This window comes from Danio rerio, chromosome 6 (assembly GCF_052040795.2).
Source record: "Danio rerio strain M-AB ecotype USA chromosome 6, GRCz13ab, whole genome shotgun sequence".
Lineage (NCBI taxonomy): Eukaryota > Metazoa > Chordata > Actinopteri > Cypriniformes > Danionidae > Danio > Danio rerio.
In genome coordinates this window covers 55367327-55381869 of record NC_141026.1, presented here as the reverse complement: position 1 = coordinate 55381869, position 14543 = coordinate 55367327, and the positions used below count along the sequence as shown (strand labels likewise).

At 39.3% G+C, this 14543-nt stretch overlaps 1 protein-coding gene across 2 annotated transcripts in view; it reads right to left on the bottom strand.

Annotated features, from left to right (window-relative positions):
• Positions 1-1559: 1559 nt before the first annotated feature.
• The window catches only part of si:ch211-161c3.5, a 28617-nt gene continuing 15633 nt past the window's right edge, over positions 1560-14543 (bottom strand). Inside the window, exons 2-6 of one of the 2 annotated variants that reach the window (XM_087258271.1) lie at positions 10136-10508; positions 7376-7401; positions 7152-7278; positions 5635-5666; positions 5226-5362 (exon numbers count right to left, since the gene is read on the bottom strand). In XM_087258271.1, coding sequence (XP_087114397.1) covers positions 5661-5666; positions 7152-7278; positions 7376-7401; positions 10136-10411 — 435 coding nt within the window. In that variant the 5' untranslated portion in view covers positions 10412-10508 and the 3' untranslated portion in view covers positions 5226-5362; positions 5635-5660. Of the gene's footprint in view, positions 5363-5634; positions 5667-7151; positions 7279-7375; positions 7402-10135; positions 10509-14543 lie in introns of both variants that reach the window. The other variant, XM_087258270.1, reaches the window with a different exon arrangement.

The window sequence follows — 14543 nt, the reverse complement described above, 5'->3', positions numbered from 1 at the left end:
TAAACTAAATTGGCCATGGTGTATGAGTGTGTGTGAATGCGAGAGTGCATAGGTGTTTCCCAAAACTGGGTTGCAGCTGGAAGGGCATCAACTGTGTAAAACATATGCTGGAATAGTTGGCAGTTCATTCCGCTGTGGTGACCCCTGATGATTAAGGGACTTAACCGAAGGAAAATGAATGAGTGTGCCTCACACAGGTGAGTGGGCTTGACAAACCACCTGTAGAAGATACACTCTTTCACCTCTCTGACACTTTAACTGACACTTGCATTAGTTTTGCATATTTACACCAGACACTTTCTCACTCCATATGTAAAAAAAAATTGTATTTAGGAAGTGTGCTTCACACAGGTGAGTGGGCTCGACAGTCCACATGTTGAAACACTTTTTTTCTGTCTATCAAAAAAAAACTAACCTAATATTTTCCGTCATTAACAGATTTTTTTTCAGCAGTGACAGAAAAATTTGAAGGTGATCCGTCATTTTGAGGGGGATCTATTTTAATTTATTGCTAACTGTAATTCCCACTCCTGTCCAGCTGATGGCGACTGTCCTTGTTTTGTCTCCTCTTGTCACCGCTGCGTAGTTGCAAAAATGTCACAGCAGCTGAGTGTGAGAAGTTTCTTTAAATGGCCAAATAGTTGTGATATTAATAATAAAGGAGCAGTGGATGATGAAGAACAAACAGACAAAACTCCTCAGTCGCCGAGCTGTTACGGGCCAACCAAGTGGGAGCAAGGAGGTCAGGTGCTTTGGAGTGCATTGCGCGCTGAGCACTACCGAACACAGGTGCAGAACTTAGGAGCTCATGCTGCAGTATTTTTTCATGGTGAAACGAGTGCTTGCAACATCAGTAAATCCCACATTCAGAGAATCCAGCAAACTTCTGATCACTTCCTTAGGAGAAATGTTTCCTAACTATAAAACGCTGCTGAAGTTGCTCTAGTAAGTCCGGTCTCCAGTGTGGCAGCAGAACGCAGCTTCAGTCTCCAGAACAAAATTAAAACTGTCACGAGAAGTCGACTTTCCGAGGCAAAGACACAAAATTTAATGACAACTGCCTCTGCATCAGTCTCTCTTGATGCGCTTGATCACGCACAGGCAAGCACAGTTCAGGTCGACGCAGGAGGAAGATATGAGTTAAGGCAGATATAAGTTTTTGTTCGTTTCTTAAATAAATAAATGAATAATTTAGCCTATATGCTCGTCGTGCCATTTCATTATTAAAATATGAATGAAAAAAAGCGATTAGAAAATATGCTAATTAAATGACTGTCAATAACAGGTTATGACGATTTTTACAACCCTCTTCGTCAAAATTTCGGACAATGACAAAGTCTAACGCAACCTCTGCCCCCCTTACTCTAGGACTTAATTCTCTGAGCACTAACAGTTTGTTTGTATAATTAGCACTCCTCGTGTGTGTGTTTCCTCTTGTTGAATCGCTGAATGCCTCCTCAGTTGAAAGTGGTTTTAGACAAAATGTCTGCTAAGACAAAATATAAACGTAAAAACAAAAGAGTCACTAGTTTTCAAGAACACATGCAAACATCAAAGTGTAAATGTTTATTTTTTTATTCTTATTCTGTTCATAAAAGTTAAAAATTTTCTTTACAGTGATCCACCGCTGGCATGTGGTGCACAGAGGATTGCTATTTCATCTACAAAATATTTTCATTGTACATTTTGTGTAACCAGCGGTCATAACCGGCAGTCATCATTAGCTTCACAGACCAAAACAATGAGTTCATATCACATGGAAGACCAACAACAACATTAACAATAATAATAATAATAATAATAATAATACTGTCTCACATTACTGAAATTATGGCCATCACGGTTCAGTTGAAACAAACGCAACTTTGACATTAAAATCCTATTCTCAGATATGTTTCATGTTTGCTTTTAGTAAACAAATCTGTTCACAGAACACTTTCAGCTGTGCTTAAATAATAAAAAAGAAATCAATCACCAAACTAGAAGGATGTTAAAGTTGCATTTGGAGTCCCTTCTCAAAAACAAACACATTTATATATATAAAATAATCAGTCATTCAAAAAAAAAACACAATAAGCTTTAAAGCACAGGTCTCAAACTCGATTCCTGGAGGGCCGCAGCTCTGCACAGTTTCGCTCCAATTCTAATCAAGCTCAGCTGATGCAACTAATCAAGGTGTTCAAGACTAGATACTATTAGGCAGGTGTGAGTTGGAGGTGGGCAACGCAGTGGCGCAGTAGGTAGTGCTTTCGCCTCACAGCAAGAAGGTCGCCGACTCAAGCCTTAGCTGGGTCAGTTGGCGTTTTAGTGTGGAAAATTGTCCTAAATTGCTAAATGTGTCTCTGTGCTAAATAGTCCGTAGTGTATGTGTGTAAATGAGTGTCAATGGATGTTTCCCTGCGATGGGTTGTGGCTGGAAGTGTATTCGGTGTATAAAAACGTGCTGGATAAGTTGGCGGTTCATTCCGCTGTGGCAACCCCAGATTAATAAAGGGACTAAGCCATCTATCTATACATCTATTCATCCATCCATCTATCCGAGTATCTATCTAGCCATCCATTCATCCATCCATCCGTCCACCCATCTATCCGCCCATCCATCCATTCGTTTATCCATCCATTCATCCTCCTGTCTATCTATCCGACCATCTATCTATCTGTCCATCTATCCATCCATCCATCCATCTATCCATGTTTCCCAGTGCTGGGTTGCGGCTGGAAGGGCATGCACTGCGTAAAAACGTGCTGGATAAGTTGGCGGTTCATTCCGCTGTGGCAACCCCAGATTAATAAAGGGACTAAGCCATCTATCTATACATCTATTCATCCATCCATCTATCCGAGTATCTATCTAGCCATCCATTCATCCATCCATCCGTCCACCCATCTATCCGCCCATCCATCCATTCGTTTATCCATCCATTCATCCTCCTGTCTATCTATCCGACCATCTATCTATCTGTCCATCTATCCATCCATCCATCCATCTATCCATGTTTCCCAGTGCTGGGTTGCGGCTGGAAGGGCATGCACTGCGTAAAAACGTGCTGGATAAGTTGGCGGTTCCTTCTGCTGTGGCAACCCCAGTTTAAAAACGGGACTATGCCATCTATCTATACATCCATCCATCCATCCATCCATCCATCTATCTAGCCATTTATTTATCCATCCGTCCACAAATCTATCCGTCCATCCATCCATCCATCTATCTATCTATCTGACCATCCATCCATCCATCCTCCTGTCTATCTATCCAACCATCTATCTATCTGTCCATCTATCTATCCATCCATCCATAAATCCATCCATCCATCTATCTATCCATGTTTCCCAGTGATGGGTTGTGGCTAGAAGGGCATCCGCTGCATAAAAACTGGATAAGTTGGTGGTTCATTCCACTGTGACAACCCCAGATTAATAAAGGGACTAAGCCGACAAGAAAATGAATGAATGAGTTGGAGGTGGTTGGACCTAAACTATGCAGAACTGCGGCCCTTCAGGATCTGAGTTTGAGACCATTGCCTAAAAGGGATAGTTCACCCAAAAAAAAAAACATTTCTTACAAACAAATTACAGAGATGTTCGACTCGTGATTCACGAACAAGGCTTGATCTAAGAAAACGATCTAAGAAAAATAAAGTCCATTTCGCAGGAGGGCACACAACGTTTAGACCAAATCCAGTCTTGTAGAAGAGCAGAACAAACTTTCAAGTGTGCTTAAACTTTGTGATTTCTTAATAATCAGTGTAAAAATATGATTGTTTGTTTTCTGCAGTCATTTCTTCTGTGCTGAATACTTTCCAAAATGTATTTCTTGTAAGTGTTGGACTAGAAACTATTGATTTGAAAAGGCAGAGTCAGACGGAAATGCAATGTTTTCATTTGTAGTGGGATGTTGTTTTATAACAGGGCTGGACAACCCTGTTACTGGAGATTGACCTTCCTGCAGATTTCAGTTGCAGCCCATATCAAACACACCTGCCTGTAATTATCACGTGGTGTTCAGGTCCTAATTAATTGGTTCAGGTGTGTTTGATATGGGTAGCAACAGGTTGGCCACCCCTGGGGTCCGTTCTTCGTACGTGGATTACTCAGTTAGCTGGATTTGGATATTAACACGATCCAGGATCGTTTCGTTCTTCAAAGCTGATCCGAGAGTTGTTGTCATGGCAACAGTTCTGCTAGCTCAAACCTGATCGGGAGTAGGTTCAATTCATATAAACAGGATTAGATCGGCTTAGTTCAAGCAAAGATAATAGAGAAAGTATGTTCTGAATTCTGATATTTTCATACAGTAGTAGTTATATACACTTGGGAAAATAGTAAATATTTTTTAACTATATATATAAAGTTATAGTCATTAATAAAATAAAGTTATACATATTCATAAAACGTATGCAATCTGCACCCTCGAAATGAAAGTACAAAGACTGCCACCTGGTGGTGCAAAGAGAAAACTTATTGATATGAACTTTTTAGATCGCTTTAGTACAAATTGTGTATAATAGAAATGCACAATATGTCACTCTTTTTTTATAGCAATAATACATTTATGCAGTCATAAACATGTTTTGATAGTTATGCCGGTGATTTAATGCTTCACAAAAGTTCCAGACGCCTTTACCAATATTAAAATGCTTTTGTAAACAACCAGTTATTCTTTACACCGATTAAAAAACGGCTACTATAATAAAGAAAATCTTTTCTAAATGTAGACCTAAATACATTGATTTGAATTGAAATACATGATGAATACTCTTGTCTTGACACATGAAAGTGTAAAGCCTGCAGCTCACAACAAATGTGGAAGGTTATTGCGTGTCATATTTAACAAACCGTTTACTGCTAATTTGATGTAATTTTGCTCACATGGATAATTGAATATTAATCAGATGATGTCATTACGCTGCTGTGCCGTCAGCCAATCGTTGCATTGCTGATCATGATTTCGAGGATCGATAGATCTGTCCTTCACAACACACTCAGCGATCTCAGATCAGTTTATCCAGACATTCTAATCTGATTCGCGAACTTGTCTGAAAAACCAAATTAGCCAGAGATCAGTTATCAAGATTGAAAAATCCAAGATCTGCCAAATCTCCTTAGATCATTTAAGCGAGGTACGAAGAACGGACCCCTGTTTTATAATGTCATACTAAATATCATTGCAAGTATTCCTGAATGCCAGTGTGTGTGTGTGTGTGTGTGTGTGTGTGTGTGTGTGTGTGTGTGGGTCCATATTTTTGTGTTTTCTTTTGTCCTGTGCAGCTCGTGAGTGTCGTCATGCATTAATAGCATCAGCCACGTCTGTGAAAACAAGTCGACTCGGTTTCTGAGTTGCTCCCTGACTAGTAGTCAGTGTCTGTGATGGAAAGAGAGAGTAAAAGTAAGTCAGTAAAAGCAGACATTGACACTAATACTGCTTTATAGAATGAAATAGTTTTACAAAATGACACAGATGATGCTGTTTATTAAGATGAGTTCTGCTGTTTGCAGTATGAGAATGAAACGAATGCACGAGTGGAGGAGGAGTTTACAGGTGGATTCAGTCACAGCTGGTGTTTGAGGGGATTTAGTGATGATGGCAATAATAATAATGGCTGTCTGACACATTTACAGTGATGAATACTTTACCACAAGTAATAAAGCGCATGCTGCTGTCAGAACTCAAGAGAAATGAGAATGGTGGAAATTGAGATAAAGCGTTCAGTTAAATACGGCAAGCATTATTCTGAAACACCATAACTTTAGATCAATCATTTCACATTATATTTCATACAAGAAATCGATAATATCATTTTCATTTATACGATTTAATAATATCCATCCATCTGTCTATCCATCTATCTATCTATCTATCTATCTATCTATCTATCTATCTATCTATCTATCTATCTATCTATCTATCTATCTATCTATCTATCTATCTATCTATCCATCCATCCATCCATCCATCCATCCATCCATCCATCCATCCATCCATCCATCCATCCATCCATCCATCCATCCATCCATCCATCCATCCATCCATCCATCCATCCATCCATCCGTCTATCTATGCAACCATCTATCTAGCCATTCATTCATTCATTCATCCATCCATCCGACCATCTATCCGCCCATCCATTCATCCATCCATCCATCTATCTTTCCGACCATCTATCTATACATCCAACCATCCATCCATCCACCCATCCATCTGTCTTATCTATTCAACCATCTATCTATCCATCCATCTGTCTGTCTGTTTGTCTTTCCATCTGTCCATCATCCATCCATCCATCTGTCTATCTATCCAACCATCTGTCTATCAATTCATCCATTCATCCATTCATCTATCTATCTATCTATCTATCTATCTATCTATCTATCTATCTATCTATCTATCTATCTATCTATCTATCAATCTATCTATCTATCTATTCAACCATCTATCTATCCATCCATCTGTCTGTTCGTCCATCCATCTGTTCATCATCCATCCATCCATCCATCCATCTGTCTATCTATCCAACCATCCATCCATCCATCCATCCATCCATCCATCCATCCATCCATCCATCCATCCATCTATCCTCCTGTCTATCTATCTATCTATCTATCTATCTATCTATCTATCTATCTATCTATCTATCTATCTATCCATCTGTCCGTCCGTCCGTCCATTTGTCCATCATCCATCCATCTACCCATCTATCCACCCATCTATCCATCCATCCATCCATCCATCCATCCATCCATCCATCCATCCATCCTCCTGTCTATCTATCTATCTATCTATCTATCTATCATCTGTCCGTCCGTCCATTTGTCCATCATCCATCCATCGACCCATCTATCCACCCATCTATCCATCCACCCATCCATCCATCTTTCTATCTATCCAACCATCTATCATCCATCCATTCATCCATCCATCTATCTATTTGCTTGTCATCTGTCTGTCTGTGTCTGTGTCATCCATCCATCTTTCCATCCATCCATCCATTTTTCTATCTATTCATCCATCAATCCATCCATTAATCCGTTCGTTTGTCATCTATCCATCCATCCATCCATCTACCTGCCTACCTGCCTGCCTATCTTTGTAATCAGTTGTTGTTTGTCAGAAGATGTGTTTTGCTGTCGGCCATGTTTTATTGTCCTCCTACTTTTGAGTTTGGTCCTGCTGGGCTTCCGTCTCGTCCATGATCCAGGAGTTCCTGCTCGAGATCATCCTGTTCTTCAGCTGGATCAAAGTTATACATGGGCATCAGCTGATGTCGCAGTTTCTCCAGTCTGTGGAGAATAAAACAGAACGTGTCTGACTGAACCATAATTATTACTAAAATCACATTTTAAGACTGTCGTGGAAAAGTAATGCACTGTTTCTTACCTTTTCTTTTTCCTGATGTATAGAAGCTGGTGAGGAAAAGAAAGATGTTACGCATAAACATTAGGTAAAATCCAAGGTGTTATTAAAACTCACTTATTTAATTTACAGTCAATTCAACCATTAGATTTATATTTTGAAATGTTTAAAAAAATATTATTATTATACACAAAAGACCCATTATTCTCATCAGAGAAGGAAAACACACACTTTTATTATGTAAAAGTGTACATCTTCCTAAGTTTAATTTATACCAGCATAAAATGTTTGGCTTTATAAACACTGGATTTTAGGATTTTAATGCGCCTTTATGTTGTGGTAATTCTAAATGTTAATGTGGTGGCTAATATAAACAAATGACCATGAACACAACACGTTGTCTACAACTATAGATTAAATTGTTCTACAATACACCCAGGGATTGACATTAACTTTTTTGATCACCAGCCAGTGTGGCTAATAGTTTTTCAACATTACTAGCCACTCGCTATTTTGACTAGCCACAATTTTGTTGTTGGGAAAATATATTTTATATGTATAAATGTGACTTTGAAATGCTAAAATGACTTGTTTTAGATTTTGTGGAATGTCCACATGCGTCCTTATTCATTTTACTTTTGTGTATGTTGTGTAAGAGCTTGCTCAGTGAGCATGAGCACATGGGTCTCGGTTTCATAGTGTTGATTTACAGTTAGTTTTCGTTTCACATGACTTTTCAGAGCTCAAAGGGTTTACCAAATTCATCTCTGACCACACTAAAAATAAATAAATAATTATTTCTTAGCCACAAATTTTAAATAATGTGTAAAAACAAACAAAATATAGCTGTCTACTATACTTTTTATTTACATTTCTTAAAAAAAACAGTTGACACCAGTTAACTACACATAAATTGGAAGGTAATATATCCTGTTTAAATAACGGTTAAAGGAAAGCAACCCGTGCTGCTTACAAAAAGACCAATCTGGAGCTCTTGAAAGCAGCAGGACTGTGCGTGCATGAACAACTTTTTGTCTGGTCTATTTAAAAGAGAACCGATCACACCAGTTGCATTTCCAGGCACACTTGTTTCAAGCAAGGAAACGGGAGCGCGCACGTGTTTTAAACAGTCGCGCGCATCACATGATCATCCTCTCATTCGGTATTCAACCAGCTTTCTTTTGCCCGCATAAACAAAATTACTTTTGTCAGTCGTGCTGCTTCTCGATTCTAAGATCGCATTTGCACGAATATTGGGCTATCGTTCTTGTCGAACACTGCTTTTAAGAAAACTACAATTTAAAAATAGTTTTCAACCAGCCAAAGTGGCCAGTGGAGGTGGCTGTCTACTCTACTCACATTTGGCGGGTGTTAATGTAAAGCCCTGAATACACCACAAATTACTGTTGTAAAAACTGAAGTAGCTTCATTCATTCAATTTCTTGTCAGCTTAGTCCCTTTATTAATCCGGGGTCGCCACAGCGGAATGAACCGCCAACTTATCCAGCAAGTTTTTACGCAGCGGATGCCCTTCCAGCCGCAACCCATCTCTGGGAAACATCCACACATACACTACGGACAATTTAGCCTACCCAATTCACCTGTACCGCATGTCTTTGGACTGTGGGGGAAACTGGAGCGCCCAGAGGAAACCCACGCGAACAGGGAGAACATGCAAACTTCACAGAGAAACGCCTGAGCCGAGGATCGAACCAGCGACCTTCTTGCTGTGAGGCGAATGTGCTACCCATTGTGCCATGGTATAGCATTCTTAACCAAAGCATTGTAAATACTATATACACTCACCGGCCACTTTATTAGGTACACTTTCCAACTGCTCGTTAACACAAAATTATAATCCGCCAATTAAATGGCAGCAACTCAGTGCATTTAGGCATGAATTTGGCATCAACAACATGAAAGCATGGATCCATCCTGCCTTGTATCAATGGTTCAGGCTAATGGTGGTGGTGTAATGGTGTGGGGGATATTTTCTTGGCACACTTGGCCCCATTAGTACTAATTTAGCATCGTGTGAACACCACAGCCTACCTGAGTATTGTTGCTGACCATGTCCATCCCTTTATGACCACAGTGTACCCATCTTCTGATGCCCACTTCTAGCAGGATAACGCACCATGTTTTAAAGCGCAAATCATCTCAGACTGGTTTCTTGAACATGACAATGAGTTCACTGTACTCAAATGGCCTCCACAGTCACCAGAGCTCAATCCAATAGAGCACCTTTGGGATGTGGTGGAATGGGAGATTCACATCATGGATGTGCAACAGACAAATCTGCAGAAACTGTGATGCTATCATGATAATATGGACCAAAATTTCAGAGGAATATTCCCAGTACCTTGTTGAATCTATGCCACGAAGGATTAAGGCAGTTCTGAAGGCAAAATGGGGTCCAATCCGGTACTAGTAAAGTGTACCTAATAAAGTGGCCGGTGAGTATATATATATATATATATATATATATATATATATATATATATATATATATATATATATATATATATATACATACATATATATACATACATATATATATATATATATATATATATATACATACATATATATATATATATATATATATAGTATTATACAGTTTTAATGGTTCAAAAACACTATAGTGTTTACTATTGACTACCACAGTATTTAGAGTTGTACCCTTTATTTTTATGCGTCCCTGCATCTAACATGTATTTTAAACACTGCATAAATTAAGTAGCAATATTCCTTTAAGAAGTTAATGGTTATTTATTTCCTCACCACCACAACAGCGAGTCCAATGACTGTAATGATTCCGAAGGGCACGAGCACCATCCCCACCCCAGCGCCCTCCACCGACGCCACGGGCAGCAGAGTGCCGTTTAGCCCAGGTGCGGAGGTGATGGAGCTCCTGGAGGTGATGTTCTCTGATGATGTTTTCACCTCTCCTGGACTGGTGAGAAGGGGGCTGAGGGTGGTCAGCGGGAGAGTCGGGTCTGGGAAAGGGCTCAGGGTTTGGGTGGAGGTGAATATATGGGGTTTGGCGGTGCTCATCATGGTGCTGTAAGGAGCGTTGGATGGTGACCCTACTGGGACTCGATGCTCCGGCGGGCCTCGGCCATGAGCAGCTCACGGTAAACTTCTGACAGAAATTCTGAAAAAAATAATAAAATGCATGACATTAGATCAAGTTTGGCTTTAGAGTGAGACATAGTGAGGTAGTTCTGTGTCTGCTGTCTAAAAATAAAGCATAAATTTGATTTTAGTTTACCCAAAAACGAAAATTCTGTTAACATTTAGCCCACTCTATACTTGTTTCAAACTAGATATGATATTATTTATGATATTCTGAAGAATGTTGAAAACCTGTAACCATTGACTTCCAAAGTATTTGATTTTCCAGCTATGGAAGTCAATGGTTACAGCTTTTCAACATTCTTCATAATATCTTCTTTTGTGTTTAAGAGAAGAAGAAACATTTAAAATTTAAAATGTTTTTTCATATATAAAATGTTTTCAGGAAAGTATGAACACTTTGACATTAAAATAAACTGTCTTTATTGAAATCTGTGTAAACCGATGCAGTCGGTCTTTCTCTTTTACAACTCTGCAGCACTGATATAGCTGATGGTATGTTTAGTAGACAATTGCGTTAACTCAGCTGCTGTAAGAGGAGAGAAGAAAATACTAATGAACAATTTTAAAGGGTGGAATTGATAACAGATTTTGGCTAAAATGTGTGTCTTTATTTGCAGTAACAACTATCCAAACATGGAAACAGCACATACATAAACATTAGCTACACTGTTAAAGGTTATATGATCAGTAGTCCTGACAGCATATGTTTTTAGGTCATTTTAATTTACTGAACTAAGTTAATCATGTTCTATCTTAATTTTATAAGTTATGCAAGCTGTTTTAAGTCAGTTATACATTATATAAGTGCAGTGAACATTTGACATTCAATTTTAAAGTTTTCATATAGCCTATTTCTAATATTAAAATATGGAAAGTTGCAATTAACTAGTTTATTGTCTTTACAAGGGCATTATGTTGTTATTTATGTATTAAATAAAATGTTTCAAGTGTTAAATTATTAATGCTCATGTGCCTGACTTAACCTTAACAAACAAATCATAATATTACATTGGAATATGATCCACTTACATTACAGACATGACAGCAGCACGGTGACAGCAATAAATACAGAGACTTCAAAATATTACTTAAACACATTTGTTTTATTTCTTATTAAAACTAGTTCACCAAATCGAACTGAATCATTTGAAACGATTCACGTCTCCAGTGAGCACTTAACTTATCCACCAACGACTTACTTTATAACAAGCCTAATACCCCTCTCTGACACTAAATAATCCAATATATAGTCTCATTCAGTTATTACAACAGTAACGTTACAGTGAGAAGCGGTGAACAGATAATACTGCGCATGCGTGATTCAGTGAGCCAAACACACACAGTACAGCCTCTGCCAATGTATTGATGAAATTAAAAATTGGATGTGCCAAAATTTTCTTCAGTTAAACAAAGAGAAAACTGAAGTCATTGCGTTTGGGAACAGAGATGAGGTTCTCAAGGTGAATGCGTACCTTGGCTCTAAAGGTCAAACGACAAAAAATAAGGTCAAGAATCTTGGTGTGACTCTGGAGTCAGATCTGAGTTTCAACAGTCATGTCAAAGCAGTCAGTAAATCAGCATACTATCATCTCAAAAATATTGCAAGAATCAGATGCTTTGTTTCCAGTGAGGACTTAGAGAAACTTGTTCATGCTTTTATCAGCAGCAGGGTGGATTACTGTAATGGACTCCTCACTGGCCTTCCCAAAAAGACAGTCAGACACTTGCAGCTCATCCAGAATGCTGCGGCCAGAATTCTAACCAGAACCAGAAAATCAGAGCACATCACACTGGCTGCCAGTTACATTCAGAATAGATTTTAAAGTATTATTACTGGTCTATAAATCACTAAATGGCCTAGGACCTCAATACATTACAGATATGCTCACTGAATACAAACCTAACAGATCACTCAGATCTTTAGGATCATATAAACTAGAAGTTCCAAGAGTTCAGTCAAAGCAGGGTGAATCTGCCTTCAGCCACTATGCCCCTCGCTGCTGGAATCAGCTTCCAGAAATGATCAGATGTGCTCCAACATTAGGCACATTCAAATCAAGACTGAAAACACATCTGTTTAGCTGTGCCTGTTATAAAGCATTACACCAACCTGTCCTGTAGAGGTCGCTATTGGACTACTTATCCTATGTGCCTTACAAAGACGTGCACGCGAGCACACGAGAGAACAATGCAGTCGGAGTGAAGCCACGGGCAGAGAAGTTGTGTGTTGCTAATCAGCGTTGTTTGGTGGATTTGTGCGTATTTTAAACCGTGAGTACATAAATGTTCACGTGCTGTATGTTTACTGAAACTTAAGGAGTATGTTAGAAGAGTTTTTATGCTGTTTATCAGCATTAATTCGATGTTCTGTGATCGCCGTGATTTGAGATGACGCAGCAATAATTAGCTGACGCTAATTTGATACTCACGTCGTTATTGAAGTTAATAAGTGACCAGCTGTGTGTATATCGTTCGATTTCAACCTGTTTATATTATGTTAGTCAGTATGTATGATTATTGCAGCCTTTGTCTATATTTTATGCAACATGTGACCCAGTTTGTGTCAAACACCCAGTTAGCAGCAATTTGGACTTCATATTATGCTGCTGTCAGTATCTTAATACAATTATCCATTTGCGCCTAACTACTTACCTGTATTATATTTTGATCCAACTGTACTATGTTTAATGTTGTATTACAAATGTAACTTTGATTTAATATTGTTTATTGTTATTCCTTTTTTGTAGAAACCACATCTCTATTCACCATTGTGGAATAAAGCAACATAATTTAATTATCCCGTCTCATGCATTCTAATCGATGCACCACAGTGATCATCACCTTTAAACTGGCAACTTAGTTGAATACTTCTCAACAAAATTGGTCCTTCGAGCCGGAGTTGGTGATTACTGTGGATAATATGGCCCGTGCTCCATCAGATAGACCCATTAGACCAGATGATGTTCGCTCAAGCCGCTCCAGACGTCCCCCAGCCTGGTTAGAGCAGTATGAAGTTGACCTTCCAAGACTAGTAGAACGTGAACAGCCAAGGCAACATCCTGCTAGTATGATGGACAGAGGGAGTTATATGGAGAGATCTGCCGAGATGACACCTCTCCCAAAGTATCCCACTACCCGTAACTGGAGCACAGGAGGGATGGAAGAAAGGAATTTGGTCTCAAGTCAGGTTCCCCTTTATGAGAGCACTCCTGCACCATCACATTATAACCCATCGGTGCTAGAAGTTATTCAACAGTTGCAGGAGGATAATAGGAAGTTACACTCGACCATGATAGAAATGCAGCAGCGTATAAACCAGAATGCTGTTTTGTCACCTGTTTTGTCACCTCATCCTCTTTCACAATCAGTAGCAGTGCCTGCTCACAGTGCCATGATAAAGACTCCCAACAATGTAGCAAAAAGGCTTGGTCAGCAGTCCGTTATTGAGGAAACTGAAGAGGAATGGCCACCACCCCCTCCCCCTGTGACATTACATGAACGGCCTAAACAGCCCAATCCAGATATCTCAGATTTTATGGAAGAGCTGAAAGAGCGAATTCATAAACTAGAACTAAAACGGTCATCTCCCCCATCTACACCAAATTATTACCAGCCAAACGATGACCCAGATGAGTCAGAGTCTTGGTCAGACTATAGTAATACAGCAGCTCCCCCATTGCCCCCACCAAGAGACTATAAATTTACTGATTTACAACCCCGTAGACAAGAGAGATCATATAGGGGTCCCAAACCTTCCATTCCCGACTTCACTTGTGATGATCCCAGAGAGTTTGCTAGGCTTCGGATATCCCTGGAGAACATTCTCCCACCTGACGCTACAGAGAGATTCAAATATCAAATTCTGGTGGACCATCTCAAATTTGAAGAGCCACTCCTAATAGCTGACTCGTATAGTAACTCGTTGTTCCCCTACTCAGATACTATGGCCTCACTCATTCAGCACTATGGACAACCTCACCAACTGGCACTGAGGAGAATAGCAGAGCTAATGGATGGGCCAACTATCCGATCAGGAGACTCTGTGGGATTT